The sequence below is a fragment of the Pituophis catenifer genome, unplaced genomic scaffold, assembly GCF_029215685.1.
Source record: "Pituophis catenifer annectens isolate HBS135680 unplaced genomic scaffold, rPitCat1.0.hap2 SCAF_2, whole genome shotgun sequence".
NCBI classification, from domain to species: domain Eukaryota; kingdom Metazoa; phylum Chordata; class Lepidosauria; order Squamata; family Colubridae; genus Pituophis; species Pituophis catenifer.
Genome location: NW_027256882.1, coordinates 64,773,081 through 64,791,136, shown reverse-complemented (window position 1 = coordinate 64,791,136; position 18,056 = coordinate 64,773,081). Strand labels below are relative to the sequence as shown.

The window sequence follows — 18,056 nt, the reverse complement described above, 5'->3', positions numbered from 1 at the left end:
AACAAAGTATCTGAAAAAAACTATTTTCAGGTCAGTTTTAAAAAAAAACTTGAAAATGAGGTGTGAGCCTTTGTTTCTCTGAGAAAATAGATCTACAATGACTCAGTTGAGACATTTACCTCCGATCTTCATTCAGCACAGCTGCTTCCTTATTTAGTGATTTAAAATGTTTATAACTTGCCCTACATCACTGAATTCCAGAGGAAGGCACAATGAAAACAAATTAGTCAATCAAACAATAAAACTTAGATTTATATAAGAGGCTTGCCTGAAATGAATGCAGTTAAAAACAAAACAGAAGACAGTTTAACCATTCCCTCGCCCACCTTGATAGCATTGGAAGAAATGTCCCTCTGGGTTCAGTTCCAAGTGGGGAGAAAGACACTGGAAACATGGTGGCTGATTGGAAAGATGATTTTTAATGGTGGACAGGACACATGGTTTGAGGTCCATGGCAAAAAAAGCACGAGTGAGTGAGTGAGTGTGAGAGAGAGAGATTTATATCCTCTGTTGGGCTTTGAATTTGAGCTTGTATTCTGATTGGTTGCCAGACTTCCATGGGGCCATGCAGGGGTAACTTTGTAGGTTGTCTTTTGAGTCCCAAGCTTGGTTGAATCTTGCTGGGTGATGTAATCTTCCCAGGTGCCATGTGGTGAGTTCTGTTGCTAGTTGAGTAGAGGTCTAATCCTATCTTTGTTGGATCATGGGTAAGGGCATTTGCTTATGAATAGACCTAGCTATCTTTTTATGTCTTAAGTGCTGACATCTGCTGTGGACTATTGAGGAGGGTGGGGGCTATTAAGAGTGAGTCTGCTTTCTGCCTAAAAAACATGTTTCTCCATTTCTCATTCAGGGAAATATAATATTTTGCCCTTTTTAATATTTCCTAGAATATTTCATTCTTCTAGGGGAGGAGCGGGTGCTAACTTCCTACAATAGGAAATCTATTCTTCAACTCCAAAATAGTTTGCTACCAGATTAGCAAATAACACCCAAACCCCATTTTCTAGTTCAGGTGCATAAGAGTCACCCTGCTTTAGTAGGGTAACAAATCCTCAAAATATAAAAACATGAGAATGCAAACCCAATACCCATAGAATTTTAAAAAAAGAAACCTTTGGCTGACATTCAAACCAGCTACCTCGCTCTGCCTGTTAAAATTCTCACCTTGCTGCATTGATATCTTTAACATTCCCCTCAGGCTTAAAAGCCTTTTGTCACATTGAAAATGTATGGTGGGAAGGGACGTCACGTGATGCTTCCTAAATTATACAATAACAAGAAATGAAATCCCAGAAAGGGAAGAAGAGTGAGAAGCAGAAGGAAGAAAAGAACACTGTTACTGTCCTTTGGTTCCTGGTCTCTCTATATCTATATATATTGCACATCTTCAGGCACATCTATGCATAACCATGCACAACCAAGCGACAGGAGAATCAGTCTCTGCTGAGTGAGATCTCAGCCCACTTCTGATCTTTAATAGTTTCCTGAGAATGGGACTGAAGAAATGGCCTAGGGCGACACCTAAGGGCCAAAAGAAACCCTGCATTACAACAATACAGAATCAGTATATTTTATCCATGAATGACCGTGAAGAGCTGACAGCAAGCTTGGCTGCTCCTCCTCCTTCTTCTCCCGCTCCTCCTCTCTGTCCTCCTGCATTCGTTTGAGAGCAAACTTGTAGAGCTGCTAAATGTGTCACAAGGGCAAAAGGAACTCACCTGATGTTCGTTCTTGGACCTTCCCAGCTGGATAGGACTAGCTTCTAATATTTCTTTCTAGAGAGGTGGAGGAAAAGGGGAGAGAGACAACTCTCTGGTTCAGGAGTTGCTAAAAGAAAAGAAAAAAGTGAGCTAAAGGTAAGAAGAATTTCTTTGTAACTCTGAAAGGCACTTTTAAGCAAAGCATGCTTGTGTGTTTGTTAATTGTGTCATCCCTCGAGTTTTCATTTAATTGTAGTCTGGCTTTCTACATCTATATTTAGACTGATGCAGAAAGCCATCCGTATACAAGGAGGAACTGGGATAAATACTGCAGCTGAAAGAAAGAAAAAAAAGACTTGGAGAACTAATAAGCAAGTCTTGACTGTTGTTTTGAAGTAAACGGGAACAAGCCATTGAAATTACACTCCTGAATTTGAATGAATGCCTTGTGAGAGAGTAGAAAGCTGAGGTTGTCAGAGATTCAGAATGTGACTATGTGGCTCTCCATGTTGGTATAATTCCTTATTTATTTTTTTCTCCCCACTTTTTTTTTTTTTTTGCTATAGGAGGAACAAATGAAGTAATTTGGAAAGAGAGCAGGATTTATCCTGCGGGTGGAAAAGAACTCATAACTATACATCAACTGCATGTACAGATCCAGGTGAAGGATCCAAAGTGAAAGGGAAATAAACGGGACTTTGAAAAAAATAAATAAATAAAGAGGCAAAGGGCCAAATGGGAGTAAAGGGGCCTTCAGGAAAAGGAAATAAGCACTGAAAGGCCTGGTCCCAAGAAAGGGGAGGCTCTAAAAGACACACTGTATTATAGAGAAGGCGTCTTCTCTCTTCTCAGTTCAGCCTTGCAAAAGACTCTGGGTGGGAAGCATCTACCATGGATTCTTGGTATTGTTCAAATTGTTCTTTGGGCAATGCTACCTTCGAAAACCAGACTTCACAAGCCAACCAAACTTCAGTCATAAAACGGAACGAGGACATTGCCAAGGTGGAGGTGGCAGTGCTGTGCCTCATCTTTTTCCTCGCCCTGACGGGAAACTTATGCGTGCTGCTGGCGATCTACACAACCCGCCACAAACATTCCCGCATGTACTTCTTCATGAAGCATCTGAGCATTGCTGACCTAGTGGTGGCCCTCTTCCAGGTCTTGCCTCAGCTCATCTGGGACATCACCTTCAGGTTCAAAGGGCCAGATTATCTCTGCAGGTTGATCAAATACCTGCAAGTGGTGGGGATGTTTGCTTCCACCTACATGCTGTTGCTGATGTCGCTGGATCGGTGTTTGGCCATCTGCCAGCCCTTGAGGTCCTTACATCGGAGGTCTGACCGGTTGTCTGTGCTCCTCACATGGGTGGTGTGCCTCCTCTTCAGCATCCCGCAGCTCCAGATATTTTCTATGAAGAACGTGGCCCACGGGGGGATGGATTGCTGGGCGACATTCATTCAGCCTTGGGGTCCTAAAGCCTACGTCACCTGGATGACCTTGACTGTCTACATCATCCCAGTGATTGTGCTATGTATCTGCTATGGCTTGATCAGCTTCAAAATTTGGCAAAATGTGAAGCTGAAAACCGTCCATGAAACAAGTGTGAGTCTAACCTCTAGTAATTCTCATGGAGGCACACTCTCCAGGGTGAGCAGTATCAAGCTCATTTCCAAAGCCAAGATACGGACAGTCAAAATGACCTTTATTATTGTCTTAGCCTTCATCATGTGCTGGACTCCTTATTTTATTGTGCAGATGTGGCTCGCATGGGATGAAAATCCTCCAAAAGAAGGTATGGTTTTGTTCTCCTTTTTTATATACCTGCCTCTGCAGTAATTTGCCTCACTGTACTTTCTTTAAAATGTATCTATAACTGAAGTATTATCCATAGAGCTGATCGGTAATGTGGCATTCAACAAAGCCTAAGTAGATGTGCTGATTAAGAAAATGAAACATTATTCAAATGAAAACAGATCAGTTCAATAGACAGGTAAAATCTAAAAAGTGATTTGAAATCTTAGATACTATTTGTGTGACCTTGGATAAATTACCAAATATCTCTGCCCATAATTGTCCTATGATGACATAGAGAACTTGAATGCTTTTATTAAGAAGCTGTAAATCTGGAGGGATAGGAATAGTTGGCATAGAAATGTCAGGTATTTTTTCATACTAAACCACATCAAATAATTTTCTGTTAATCTCAGTGAGAGCATATGAAAGATAATGTTTATATCAATTACTGTGAGCAAATGGGAAATTGCTTTTAGGATGGAAGTAGGATGGAAATGCCTCTGTAATCTTTTTCACTGAAGGAGCTCAACACTGTCATTTTGACTTTACTCCATAAATTGGCTGATTTCTATATGCTAGTTCAGAAATGAAGGAAGCAGAGGAATTTTGTGAATGAGTTGTGCAGGCTATCATTGACTGGGGAGTTGGGAGCTTAATGCGGAGAGGCACTAACCAAATGCACTATTTATGTTAGGAATGGCTTATATTGAGAAGGGCTAAAGACTAAATTAGACTAATAGAATCATTTATAAAAAGTTTAATCATCTAAAAATGCTTCCCATTTGCCTAAAATTAATTGTAGAATAACTTCTTAGGAAAAAGGACTTGAAATATGATATTGGATATGATGTTACTTTCTGATTTGTTCTGCCTCCCCCCCCTTTTTTTTTTTCCTGTTACTTTGATGAAGTGGATTGTCATCACTGGGTACTTGAGATATCCCAAAGTTCTCTACTCTTTTATTTGTCCCAGAACTGGAAATCTTCACTTTTTCCTCTGAGAAATAACAAACTAATGGATGCATTACTAAAGGCTTTGGCTGCTATCACTCTGGTATCAACAATGTGTGGTGCAAAATAAGAGCTATGTGGCAAGACATACTTTTCAGCATACTCTCTAATATCTAAATGGGTTGAAATCAACTTTCCATATACATTTATCCACCACCAATGTCTAGTCTACAGAGAAGATGCTGAAGTCTATCAGCTGGCTTACAAATGAATGCACACTTTTTTTGTGTGTGTGTGTGAAAATACTCAGGCTGCCACTGCCCCCATCACTCCAAAAACGTATAACTGAAGTGTGAGAAGGGTTGGATAGATCCCATTGTGGTCTGGGATTTGAATGTGTATTTTGTTGAACAAACTCTACCTCTCATTTGAGATGTTACAATGTGGAAAATCCAATACTAATTGCAGCAAAAGAGTCATATATGGTACCAATAGAAGAGGATACTTGTAGCTCAGGGTTGAACTGTGGAGTCCTTGGTGCTTTCTGAGTTTGATGGTTTTCTTGCAGATGTTTCATTACCAAACCAGGTAACATCATCAGTGAAACCAGGTAACATCAGTGCTAGTAGGGAGTCTCTATGCAAGAAAACAACCAAGCTCAGAGAGCAAGACCCCATAGATCTTATATGGCTAGAACTTTAAATGCAAGTTCCACTCCTACCCGTTCAGAAAAGAAATATTTGCAAAACAAATGTTTAGTCATAGTAACTGAAAAAAAAAATGAAATGGAATAACTGAGACTTGGCAAAGTAATTAAATTTGGTTAGACCTATTAAAAGTCAAAAGTTGGATGACTCTGGATTATTGATTACCTTCGTGTTAGAGAGGAGCCATTAAGTTCCTTCTAGCTCCATTATTTTTTGTTTAACTTTAGTAACATCAAAGTTACATTCATACTCTGAATGCCCAGCTACTATAATTCCAATGCGTGGGGTTCACTCATCTCTGTCCAACTTCAAATACCTTGCTCCTTCTTTTCCCACAAAAGATAATTTTGAGATAACACATTTTTTTCAGTAGAAACATAAAGGACGAGCTTGCTTAGCCATTTTCCTCTTCCTATTTTTCCATTTCAATTATCCTTCCCCAGCTGGGAGGAGGAAAGATAGTCCTGGTGTTGTAGTAAAGATGCAGAGAACATAGATTTGTCTTCCTGTTCTGACTGCAACCCTCTTTAATCAGGGGCTTTTTCTCAGCCTAACTTCTGTTCTTTGTCCTGTTATACATATCAGGTCAGTGCATAAGGAAAGTCATCATATTACTATCTCAATGAAAAGTCCAAGAATAAAATATTCTCTAAGCATTGTTTTATTCTCCACAAATAAAAAAAAAAATATATCCAGGACTGTAAATCATTCCACCAGTCATAAAAGAATCCAGGAACTGGATGTATTGCTCTGTCCAAGCAACTGCAAACTAAGTTTGCTGGGTAGAGCAACTGACAATAATATCTTTCCTTTAATCAGTTAGCGCTCTTCTACTAGGCTGGTTTAAGCCCAGCCACTAAGATACTAACTTTGATGTAAGTATGACAGCCTTGTGGTAGCTTATTACTATAATCAGTTTGGGCTAGTGGTTAAGACACCAGGTGAGAAACCAGGAAACTCTGACTTCTAGTCCTGCCTTAGGTGCGAAATCTAACTGGGTGACCTTGGGCACAAATTTAAATCAGAAAAAAAAAATCTAGGCTACAACTCTTGCGATGTGGGGAAGGGAATGAATAAAAGCTGTATTTGATGTCAAGGCAACTTTAAACTAGCCAACTTCAGATGCAGCCAGAACTCATTTAACAGGGAGCAAACTTATCTTAAAAATGTGGGACAGTGGTGGGTTTCAAAATTTTTTACTACCGGTTCTGTGGGTGTGGCTTGGTGGGCGTGGCATGGCTTGGTGGACGTGGCTTGGTGGGCATGGCAGGGGAAGGATACTGTAAAATCTCCATTCCCACCCCACTCCAGGGGAAGGTTACTGCAAAATCCCTATTTCTTCCTGATCAACTGAGACTTGGGAGGCAGAGAATAGATGGGGGCAGGGCCAGTCAAAATGTTTACTACCGGTTCTTCAAACTACTCAAAATTTCTGCTACTGGTTCTCCAGAACTGGTCAGAACCTGCTGAAACCCACCTCTTAGGAGTAAGCATGCACTGTTCATTTCATGTAAGGATTATTAATCAAGCAAATACTAACAACTCCCAGCCCAACTCACCTCAAAGGGTGGTTGTGGAGAAAATAGGAGGAGGAAAAAGCATTAGGTATGTTCGCCACCTTGAGATATTTATAAATATAATAAAGGTGAGATCAAAATGTTAAAAATCTGCAATCTGGTCAGCCCTTATTTCTGCGAGATCTTTTGTCCTTTGTCAGTCAGAGAAATATTTCCAAATGGGTATATTTCTTTCACTCCAGTCATTGTTGAAAGCTTGAAGATTTTTATTTCCACCACAGCTGCTAGACTGTGTGAAAGTGGGTCCCCCTTGTGCTTTAGCAGACCAGGAAAACTTTTAAGAAAAAAATATTGTGAAGTTTGCAAAGTTTTGCATGCTCTCTTGCCCATCAATCTGACCACAGTAATTTCACTTTGTTCACAAGCAGTGAGACAAAATGAAACATGTAGAAGATGGGAGATAGCAAAAGCGGAACAAGGGAGGAGAGGAGCCGTGGTGGCAAAATGTCTCACAGCAGAGATAACCGCAAAATGAAAAGTGAAGAAAAATCCATCTGGGAATTGGCCTGATAAAGCATATGAGGAGCTTCCCAAAATTTCATTATACATTGTACGGACAATGTTCCTTGCTTTCAGGGCAGAGGAGATTATCTTACTTCTGATATGGGCCTTTATTTGCCAAAGACCATAAAAGAGTTTCCAATAAGAATATTTCTTTGTAACACTTTGCCTGCCAAATATTCCAAGCTCTCAGAGGGCTAGAGGGATTAGGATTGTCTTTGAATTGGCAGTAGAGATGGATAGAGACCCTTACTTTCGTCATCCTTAAGGAATTAGGAACTAACATCTATTTCAGAAAAGTCGTAGCCAATAAAATGCAAAGGCATCATAATTGACAATAGGTCAAGTGAAGAGTTTGATCCTATTAAATGTTGCAAATGCCTCATTTTCAGAATGATCTGGTGAACATGTTTTCCATTGTAGAGTGAAATAAACAATGTTCCTCTTAAAGAAGGGGTGCTTATAGTTTAAATAAGGGTTAAGCAAGTAAGAATGCAGTTCAAATACTGACCTTGTTCTAGACTTGACCATAATCTTCTCCAACTCAATGTCCTCCAGTTGTGTTGAGTCAATATGTTCTAGAATTCCCAGATTATTTCATGGATTATCAAACCAAGGAGAGTAGATTGTTTGTTTGCTTGTATACACCTTTATTATTTTTATCAATAATTCAAGGCGGCAAACATATTCAACACTCTATCTTCCTATTTTCCCAAGAACAATAAGCCTGAGGTGGTTGGGCTGAGAAAGAATGACTGGCCCAAAGTCACCCAGCTGGCTATAATAGCTAGGGTGGGTCTTGAATACTACATTGTAGCCTGCTTTAACCACTAGACCAAACTTAATTCCTATTAAAGTTTCCTGTTGAATCTTGTGTAGCAGTTCTTTGCTACTGCTCTAAAAGATAGTGAGCAAAAGAGTAGTGGACGATTTGTGATGGGCCTTCAAATCCAGTAATGTTGAAAGTGATTTTTTGCTGTATTAAGGAGAGAGAAAAAACCTCAAAAGCATTTCAGAATATGAAAATGGTTTATCAGAAAGAATGCAAGGTTATATTTGTACGACCTAGATAATTATTAATTTAGCATTCCTAATGTAAATTGTCTCTGGAGGAGTCTTATTTTGTACTCATTTCTTATTACAATACTTCATTGTTTGCTATATTTCTGTGCCCTGTTTCTTCTACTCAGATCACAATATTTGCTTTATATTTCATATTTTTAAAGAGAACGATAATGCAGGAATAGAGGAATATCCATGGCTGTTAATTTTCGCTAATAATTCTTGCGTCAAATGCACAGTGCATACTTATTCAGAAGATAGCCCTACATTCTTATGATGGGCTTACTCCCTTTTATATGAGCACCGGTCACATCTGAAATTGACTAGTTAAAAGCTGCTTGACATCGTGCACGGTTTTTATCTATTCTGTCCTCCATAAGGCAAAAGTTGTAGCCTGGATTTTTTGTTTTCTGATTTAAATTTGGGCTTTGTTTTGATGGTACACTACAGTGAAATGTTCCCTGCTGACTATCCATGCAGTCTTAGCCACTGACTACACCGGCTACAGAGTAAGATGCATAGCAGTGAGATCCTATCTTAAGGTTCCTCTAAAACTTTCACTAGTAGGCTTGTGAAAGCGTGCAGTCATGCAATCAGCTGGAAAGATACATGTAAAGTGTCCAAGCTAACAATTAACAGAGGCACGGCTGGGCCAGATGTTCAGAATGCAAAAACACAGCATGATGAAAAGTTTACTAATGAGCAAAATGTTTATTTTTCGCAGGCAGCTACTGAGGCTTGGAAGAGGTGGCAATTGACTAAGGCTGCTGAAGGCCTCAGGCCTCTACTTGAGCCCAGTGCAGCTGCTGCCACTAAGGAGTACTCCTGTGCCGGATGGCTGAAAGGGCAGAGATGGGGGAGAGATAAGTGGTTGGCAGGAATTGAAGCACCCATTGCAGTCGCAAATGCGGGTGGGCTGCCAAGTGCCCAAATTTTGATCGTGTAGGGACATTGCAGTAGCCATAAGTTCAAGGAGCAGTATAAGTACTACTTCATTCAGCACTTAAAACAGTCACTGAATGAATAGTCATAACTTGAAGACTACATGTATCTATAATTGCATCCTAAATTTTTATAGTGGAGCTATACTCTATCTATCTATCTATCTATCTATCTATCTATCTATCTATCTATCTATCTATCTATCTATCTGTATATATGTATGTGTATGTATATGTATATGTATATGTATATGTATATGTATATGTATATGTATATGTAAATAATAATAATAATAATAATAATAATAATAATAATAATAATAATAATAATAAAAATAATAATTTTATTTATATACTGCCCTCCTCCCGAAGGACTTGGGGCGGTGTACTGCCAAAATTAAAAACATAAATATACAATATCATAGTTAAAATTAATTAAAATCATTAAATAGTTTTGGCCGAATTTTAAAACCCAAAGTTAAAACCCAATTTAAAATCATTCAATTAGACAGTCCCGCCTGTCGGAACAGTAGGGTCTTGAGGGCACAGCAAAAGACCCGGAGATCAGAGATGTTACGAATATCTGGGGGCAATTCTTTCCAAAGGGAAGGGGCTCCGACAGAGAAGGCTCTCCTCCTGGGTGTCGCCAGCCGGCATAACTTGGCTGACGGCACCCTGAGGAGTCCCTCTCTGTGGGAGCGAACTGGTCGGTGGGAGGCTGTTGGTGGCAGGAGGCGGTCCCGTAGATATCCTGGTCCTATGCCATGGAGCGCTTTAAAGGTGGTAACCAACACCTTGAATTGCACTCGGAAGAACACTGGGAGCCAGTGCAGCTCACGCAGGAGAGGTGTTACATGGACGCAACAAGGTGCGCCCATAACCACCCGTGCGGCCACATTCTGGACCAGGTGGAGCCTCTGAGTGCTCTTCAAGGGGAGCCCCATGTAGAGAGCATTACAGTAGTCCAGATGGGAGGTGACGAGGGCATGAGTGACTGTGCGCAAGGCATCCCGGTCCAGAAAGGAATGCAACTGGTGGATCAGGCGAACCTGATAAAAAGCCCCCCTGGCTACGGCCATCATGTGCTCTTCTAAAGACAGCTGTGAGTCCAGGAGGATGCCCAGATTGCATCCTGTGGGGGGCAGAGATTCACCCCCAATAGTCAGCGATGACACCAGCTGACTATACTGGGACGCCGGAAGCCATAGCCACTCAGTCTTGGAAGGGTTGAGCTTGAGCCTATTTTTCCCCATCCACGGCCTCCAGGCAGCGGGACATCACATCATATCTATTCGTCCATCCATCCATCCATCCATCCATCCATCCATCCATCCATCCATCTATCTATCTATCTATCTATCTATCTATCTATCTATCTATCTACCTATCTATCTATCTATCTATCTATCTATCTATGTTTATTAGCCAACAATGTGAGTTGTGATAGGGAAGATCATGAAGAGGAAACATTGGCAAACACTGTCCTGATCCATTCTTCCAGGGGACATTTTTGAAAGTGGAAAAGAGCTTTCCGTTCACAAAAGGGGAATTCTGGATCCAATTTCATTTACATGTTTTTACGAATTGGCATCTTAATGAATAATTGTTTATTGAATAATCCATACATTCAGACAAAACCAAACCAAACGAAACATATTGTGCCTTAGTAGGATGGGGAACCCGTCTATGGCTAAGTTGGATAGTTTTAAGATGATTCCTACTGTCAGAACTACTGGTTTTGTCATATCAATGTCTTTTTTTCCACCAATGGAAAAAAACCCTTAATAATTAACATAAGACAGCACTTTAGAAAGTCAAACACATTATCACAGCACACATATCATCTCAGATCTCATTTTATGACAGGCTGAAAATGATGTGGGTGACTTCAGGTTTGTCACTGCTTTTGGTTGCTGCTATACAGCTGTTCTGTTATTCTGTTCTGTTATTATTATTAGAGAATATGAAGATAATTTTAATATTGTAGCTAAACTTTTTTTAAAGTAGAACTCTAAGTAACAAATCACTGATCATACGATGGAGAAATAAACATGGGAGTTGAGAATAGAATAGAATAAAATAGAAGAATAGAATAGAATAGAATAGAATAGAATAGAATAGAATAGAATAGAATAGAATAGAATAGAATAGAATAGAATAAGTTGGAAGGGACCTTGGAGGTCTTCTAGTCCAACCCCCTGCTTAGGCATGAAACCCTATACTATTTCAGACAAATGGTTATCCAATCTCTTTTTAAAAACTTCCAGTTTTAACTTTTAATGATGAGTAATGTCATTTTATGATTTCTTGATTAATAGTTGTCCAGTCAGCTTCATAATGAAGTTTGTGAACACCATATCTAATTGTGTCTAAGGCGTGTTTGGCACCAGATCAGAGTCAGCACATTCTGACCAGTTCTGGAGAACCGGTAGTGAAAATTTTGAGTAGTTTGGAAAACCGGTAAATACCACCTCTGACTGGCCCTGCCCCCATCTATTGTCTGCCTCCCAAGTCCCAGCTGATCAGGAGAAAATGGGGATTTTGCAGTAACTTTCCCCTATCACGCCCACCAAGCCCTGCCCACCAAGCCACGCCACTCCCACCTTGCTCTGTAGAGCAAATATTAATTAATTTTTTTTCCTGTAGAATTTTTTAACTCCTTCCGCTGTAGACTTCTTGGTCACTTTCCATGTAAATTTTATTAATAGTTGGTGAAATTTCTGTAGGTGTCTTAAAAAAAAACAAGTTCATTGAGTAGGCCTAATCCCAGTTTCCTTTGATTCCTGAGGAAGTATAACAGGATGATACCCAGCCAAACAATAAAGCCCATAGCAATAGATTTTTCTTCAATCTGTCTACACTCTGTTGGATGAATCTCATGTAAGGGTTGAACAGATAAACATTTTGAGCAGTTGTCCCTAGTTGGGACTTTCCTAGTGAATTGAGACCACTCCCATATTTATTGCCAGCTGTTCTTTTTATGAATTCTGTAACCTATGGTCTGGAAAGGAACAGATATTGAAAAGCTGATTTCAAATAATTGCTTTGTTCTAACTTCCAGAGGAAAGAATGGGTTAATTTGCTTCAGCCTAAACAATGAAGAGTGCAATTTATGTGATGTAATTATGTTAAACCACTTCTATGCAAACCCCAGTGGAATGGCTGAGAAATAGACTTGCCCTCTTATTTTTCACGAGTTCAGAATACTGAAAACAGACCTAAAATGTTCCAATTAGCATTCAGAAGTGGAACCTAGATATGTTACCCAAGAGCCTAAATAGATTATTTGAACATTAGAATTTCAATGTGTGATTATGAATCAATAAACTAATCAATTAGATTCCTTTTTCCCTCCGGTTTCCCTCTTTTTTAAACTAACAATGCCATGTTTCACAGCAAGCAGTAGATTTTAGAGGAATTTCTTATTCTGTGATTAGCTGATGCAAAGGTCACCTTAATGACTCAGCCTTAAGAAAAGCTAATGAGAAAAATGAAATATTTCATAGTAAGCATGTTTAGGGGAGGTATTCCCATGATGAATGAGAGATTTCAAGGTTTCTTTTTCCTTGATTCATGCTGGAAATAAATTAGTCTGTATCCCTAGCATGATTATTATTTCTTATTGAAATCCGATTATGTAAAGACTTGCTTGCAACCATGTTTTGTTTGTTTGTTAAAAAGGCAAACAGTAAATGTGACTTGCTGCTTTTGCTATACAATCTTTGTAAATAAACGGAAATAGCCGGATATGAATCTGCCTCAGCCCAATAACATTGTATTTGTCAGGATATTGTGCTATTTTTCTAAGTTACATAACTCATTTATATTAAAAAAGTTAATTATTATTGCCAGTTCTAGGAAAAGCCACAAGCTGTGTGTATCTATTTCTAGGGGGTTATAAGACAATGAACGTTAGATTCCTATCCTCTTATTGATCACAGTAATATTATTAGTTGCTTCTCACTATATCTGTTGACTGAATTCCAGAACAATCCTTAAAGAACACAATCATGCATAGCTTTGTTTAGTCTGCCCGAGAGAAATGTTTCTCAATCCTTGCAACAGTAAGATAGAATAAGGAAGGGATCTTGGAGGTCTTCTAGTCCAACTCTCTGTCAGATAGGAGACCTTATACCATTCTGGACAAATGGCTGACCAATCTCTTCTTGAAAACCTCCAGTGTTGGAGCAATCACAACCTCTGAAGCCGTTCTACTGATTTATTGTTATCATTGTCAGGAAATTTCTCCTTAGTTCTTTAGTAATAAAGGCATATACTCTTTATTCTATTTTTTTAAAAGAAAAATCACACGAAGACAGAGCATGAACTTTGAGATTGTTTATCAACAGTTGGTGTCTGGACAAATATACAAATAGCCAATTTAACGGGATAGGCATTTTGCTGGTTACACAGCTGTAATTAAAACATTGTTTGCAGTGAGCCATTTTTTACACTTCATAGAGGAAGTTCTAAATTAGCATATTCCTTTGGCTGACATACTTAAGGAGGACGGTGAGATGTGACTATATAAAGATAATCAGATGTTAGAAAACGCTGGTCAACCTTGAGGAACAGGGCTGCAACTCAACTTTCTAACCTTTTGAAGAACTATGAAAGACTATTTGGTTATACTGGAAGAGCCTTCACTAAATTTTTTACTTGATCTTTGAGAGAAAGATTTAAGAGTAGAAATAAAAGTAACAGGAACAAAGCACTTTTAATTCCCATTCTTACAACCCCACCCTGAATGGGCCATTCTATTGCCAATTTCAGTGCCATATTTTTAAGGTGCTGGGACCTGAAAATGATATTTGGTAGGGTAGGGTAGGGTAGGGTAGGGTAGGGTAGGGTAGGGTAGGGTAGGGTAGGGTAGGATACTTTATTTGGCTAAGTGTGATTAAACACACAAGGAATTTGTCTCCAGTGCATAAATATAAACATATAAAACAACAAAGTAATAATAAATCATAATAATGTATCTTATCTATCATAATACCAATATATAATGATTATTTCTGACAGGCCAACTTATCAACTCAAGTCTTAGTACACCAGTATGCATATCTAGTCTATCTGGATGAGATGGATTGGCTAGATCTGTTTCCAATTGACTCTGAAGCAATTAAGAAAGGCTGAGTGCTCAACCTAATAGATTATCTGAAGCAGGAACTGAATAGAAGGAAGGTGTCTATGAAGTTTTGTATTTGAAAGATAGAAACTTTTGCGCTAATACAAATTTTGAAAATTAAGCTTTTTGAATATTGATGAGCTGGAAAATAAGACTTCATTGCCGAATTGGCAAAAGTAGCTGATGAATTTAAAATGTGGAAAAATATTTTCTCTCTTCAGTTTTTTCACCTGCAGTACAGATAACAATGATTCCAAGAAGGTTTTTTTCCTTAAGCTTGAAATAGTGGCAAGCATTTACCCTGTAATTGCTTTTTGATGATGTTTCACATTTATTCCTAAATCCTAAACCCCTGATACTATATATATATAAAAACCTTTGCAGCACAAGGTAGCCATGCTAATTCTCTACATATTTTTATATACTAATATGGAAGGTATTTGTAATAGCCTGGAGTAAATTTATTAGGTTTTAGTTTTAGACTCTACAACAGGGGTGTCAAGCTGGATTTCTTCAAGGGCTGGATCAGCATTGTAGTTCTCTGCGGGCCAGCTGGAGTGGGCGGAGATGGAACAGACACCTCCTGCAGCACGCTGTCGGCCAAAATGGGGTCTGGGGGGGTGCTTGTTCTCAGCCTGGGTGGTCTCCTAGAGCACACTGCCAGCCAAAATGGGGTGTGGGGGTTGTGGGGTCCCCTGAGCCCCATTTTAGCTGCCAGAGACACTGCAGGCCAGTCCTTTGCTATTTCCAGACCGCCCCGCAGGCCAGATTTAAGCACACCGTGGGCCAGCTCCAGCCTTGAGTTTGACACCTCTGCTCTACAACAAACTTTCCCAGGTGTGCTGGGATGACAATTCTTAGGATCTCATAGTAAGGGATGCTAGTAATTCCCATCCTTAAAGTATAGATTTATATCTAACTGGCCCAATTCAGGATAATTCAGATTTAATTGAAAGTTGTTTATATATTATAAATGTTAAAGCAAAAAAAAAAAAAGTAATTTTGATGAGCAGAACATCTAGAAATCCATGCCAGAAAGTGACAAGCACACCTGCTAATTTACTCTGAGCAGCAGGAACACTGTATATATAAAACTGACTAATTTGGAAGATGTAGTGAAAATGGAGAGAAGAGTAAAATAGTGGTCAATCTTTGAACAGATCCTTTTTTTTAATTCTCTAAATTATCTGAGCTCCCAAATCCATGCTAATTTTCTTCACTTTGAACTGCCACAAGCTCTCAATAAAACACAGCTTAAAATACTTGGTGCTTGAGCCAAAATGTTTTCACAGCAGCCTCATTTGTGTGTCTCTCTGTGTGTGGAAATTAACCATTATTTTGAATAGCAAAATTTTCGTACTTAAAAGTTATTAAATTTTGCTACCACTGTATAGCAGAAGTGCCACTCTGTATGTCAATTGTGGCATGCATTCATCCAACAAAAGTCTGATGAAATATCTTACCTTATATCTCCATTTTAACAAAGTATTGTAACATGGTGTTATGGCATCACCCAAGCAGGCGTAGGTGGAGTGTCCATTTTGGTTACTGATTGTTGGGCTATTTCTCTTTTTTGACAATCCTGTTGATCCTGAAACTTTACAGTAGTATTTAACTCTTTCTAATACATTTTTTTCTTGTAGATTGGACGTTCATAATCACCACGCTCCTAGCAAGTCTGAACAGCTGTTGTAATCCCTGGATCTACATGCTTTTCACAGGCCATCTTTTCCACGATCTTTTGCACCGGTTCCTTTGTTGTTCTTCACGGTACTTAAAAGCTCGGCAAGGATGTGACCTGAGCGTAAGCAAGAAAAGCAATTCATCCACTTTTGTTCTGAGTCTCAAAAGCTCCAGTCAAAGGAGTTTTACCCAGCCATCCACAGCATGAGCTAGAGAGATCCAGCATCTCTATAGACTATACTAAAATGTTTGGCTACAAATGGCTTTGGTGTCTATCTACTTAAGAAAATGGGGCAAAGTGATATGGGTGCATGTAAGTCTGGGCATAAATATACTGTATGTGTAAAAATGAGTGTATTGTACATATAGGGTATTTGTTTATTGATATGTAAGGTAATAGAAAGCTGGCTATAGTCTGATTCAAGATAAATAATTTGACCCTTCAAGAACTTGGAAATTCTATTCCTGTCTGGCCCAGGAAGAAATTTGTAATATTTGAAAAACACTATATTTTGTATATTTGAGCCAAATAATAGTTTCCATGCAAAACATACAAGGTTTGATCACAATGTCGATGGATTCCACAGATTAATCAAACCTACAAACTGAGCAACAGATTACGCTTATAAATAACAGGAACAAGAAGAAAATATTGTCTCCTATTGTAAAGGCAGTAGAGTATAAGACAAATGAATATGGTGGAGTCTTCTAAAGTCAAACGACATATGGAGTAGAAAAACATTGTTACTTCTTGGACTGACTATTCAATCCACAACAAGCAATTCAAATCTTTAAACACCCCATCATTACCTGAACTTGCAGTTATGTGATGACTGGTGATGGAGAAAAATTCCAGGAGCCCAACGTGATACCAGAAACTACATTTGAAGAGGAAACGATAAGTCCTGAAGTTGACTTTTATAGATATTCCATGATTTTTTTTCTAGTGGCATCATTCATTTTTTTTCAGCAACATTCCACTGTGAAATGTTAACCCTTCAAAGACTGTCAGCATAACATTGTGTATCGCTCATTAACTGTTGACAAATCTAACACAGCAAAATTTATAGAGGATGCAGATAGTGCTTTGTAAGAAGGATACCAGCTAACCCATCATTACTGGGTGCCTTTTGCAGAATCTAACCAGAAGGGGAATGTTGGAAGGCAGTTTTAAGGCACACTTTTAACTTGCAGTAGACAATAATGACACCCATCACTGCCCTTGTCAATAGCTTATACATTCTATAGCATGACCCAAAATCCCTTTCACTTTCAGAAAGCAGTGAGTTTTTTTTTTATGTGATAAACAATATTCCTGCAAGAGCTCAATGATCCATGTGTTTCTGCTATTAAACACATTGCATGTCAGTCATTGACTGTTACTACAGAAAGTATCAAATGCTTAGCCTGGACAAAAAGAAAAGTAAGAGTAGATAGCATAGAAAACTGTCAGATTTGAACAAGTATCACAGAGAAGATGGAGCAGATTTATATTCTGTGGTTCAAAAAGTCAGAACTACCAAGAATGGGTGGGAATGCCATTTTTGGCTAAGCATCAAGGAAAATTTCCTAATGTTATGGCAGTGGAATAAATTGTCTCTGGATATGTTGAAGACTGAATTACTTCAATTATCTCTGAAAATATTTAAGCAGAGAGGCTCTAGATGTATCTCCTTTCAGCAGTGATTATATAGATGAACTTTGGATATTACAATTTTTACAAATTGTTGAAGTGAGATGTTACTCAATTTTTAATGCAATCATAAAATATTTGGACAATATTTAGAGACTACCGAGCATCCATCAAAACCTGCAAGTTGAAATTGTTATTTTAGAAGTTTTCCATTTGCTATCTGATATAGTTCTGCTTTTGATTCTACTGCATATATTATTGGCTAAATATTTTCTGGGGATGAACCTGGGGCTGTTTTAGTTGCATTCCACAGATTTTGCCTTTTTTATTGTAAAATGAGCTCAAAGGATAGTATAAGGGAGAATTCTAAAAAATTG

At 38.7% G+C, this 18,056-nt stretch overlaps 1 protein-coding gene across 1 annotated transcript; it reads left to right on the top strand.

The window, feature by feature from the left end:
* The first annotated feature begins 1,724 nt into the window (after positions 1 to 1,724).
* OXTR (oxytocin receptor) lies at positions 1,725 to 16,358 on the top strand. Its single transcript, XM_070933584.1, has 3 exons — positions 1,725 to 1,859; positions 2,270 to 3,495; positions 16,007 to 16,358. Exons 2-3 carry the CDS (start codon positions 2,595 to 2,597, stop codon positions 16,252 to 16,254), a joined length of 1,149 nt encoding a protein of 382 aa, XP_070789685.1. The 5' UTR covers positions 1,725 to 1,859; positions 2,270 to 2,594; the 3' UTR covers positions 16,255 to 16,358.
* Positions 16,359 to 18,056: the final 1,698 nt, after the last annotated feature.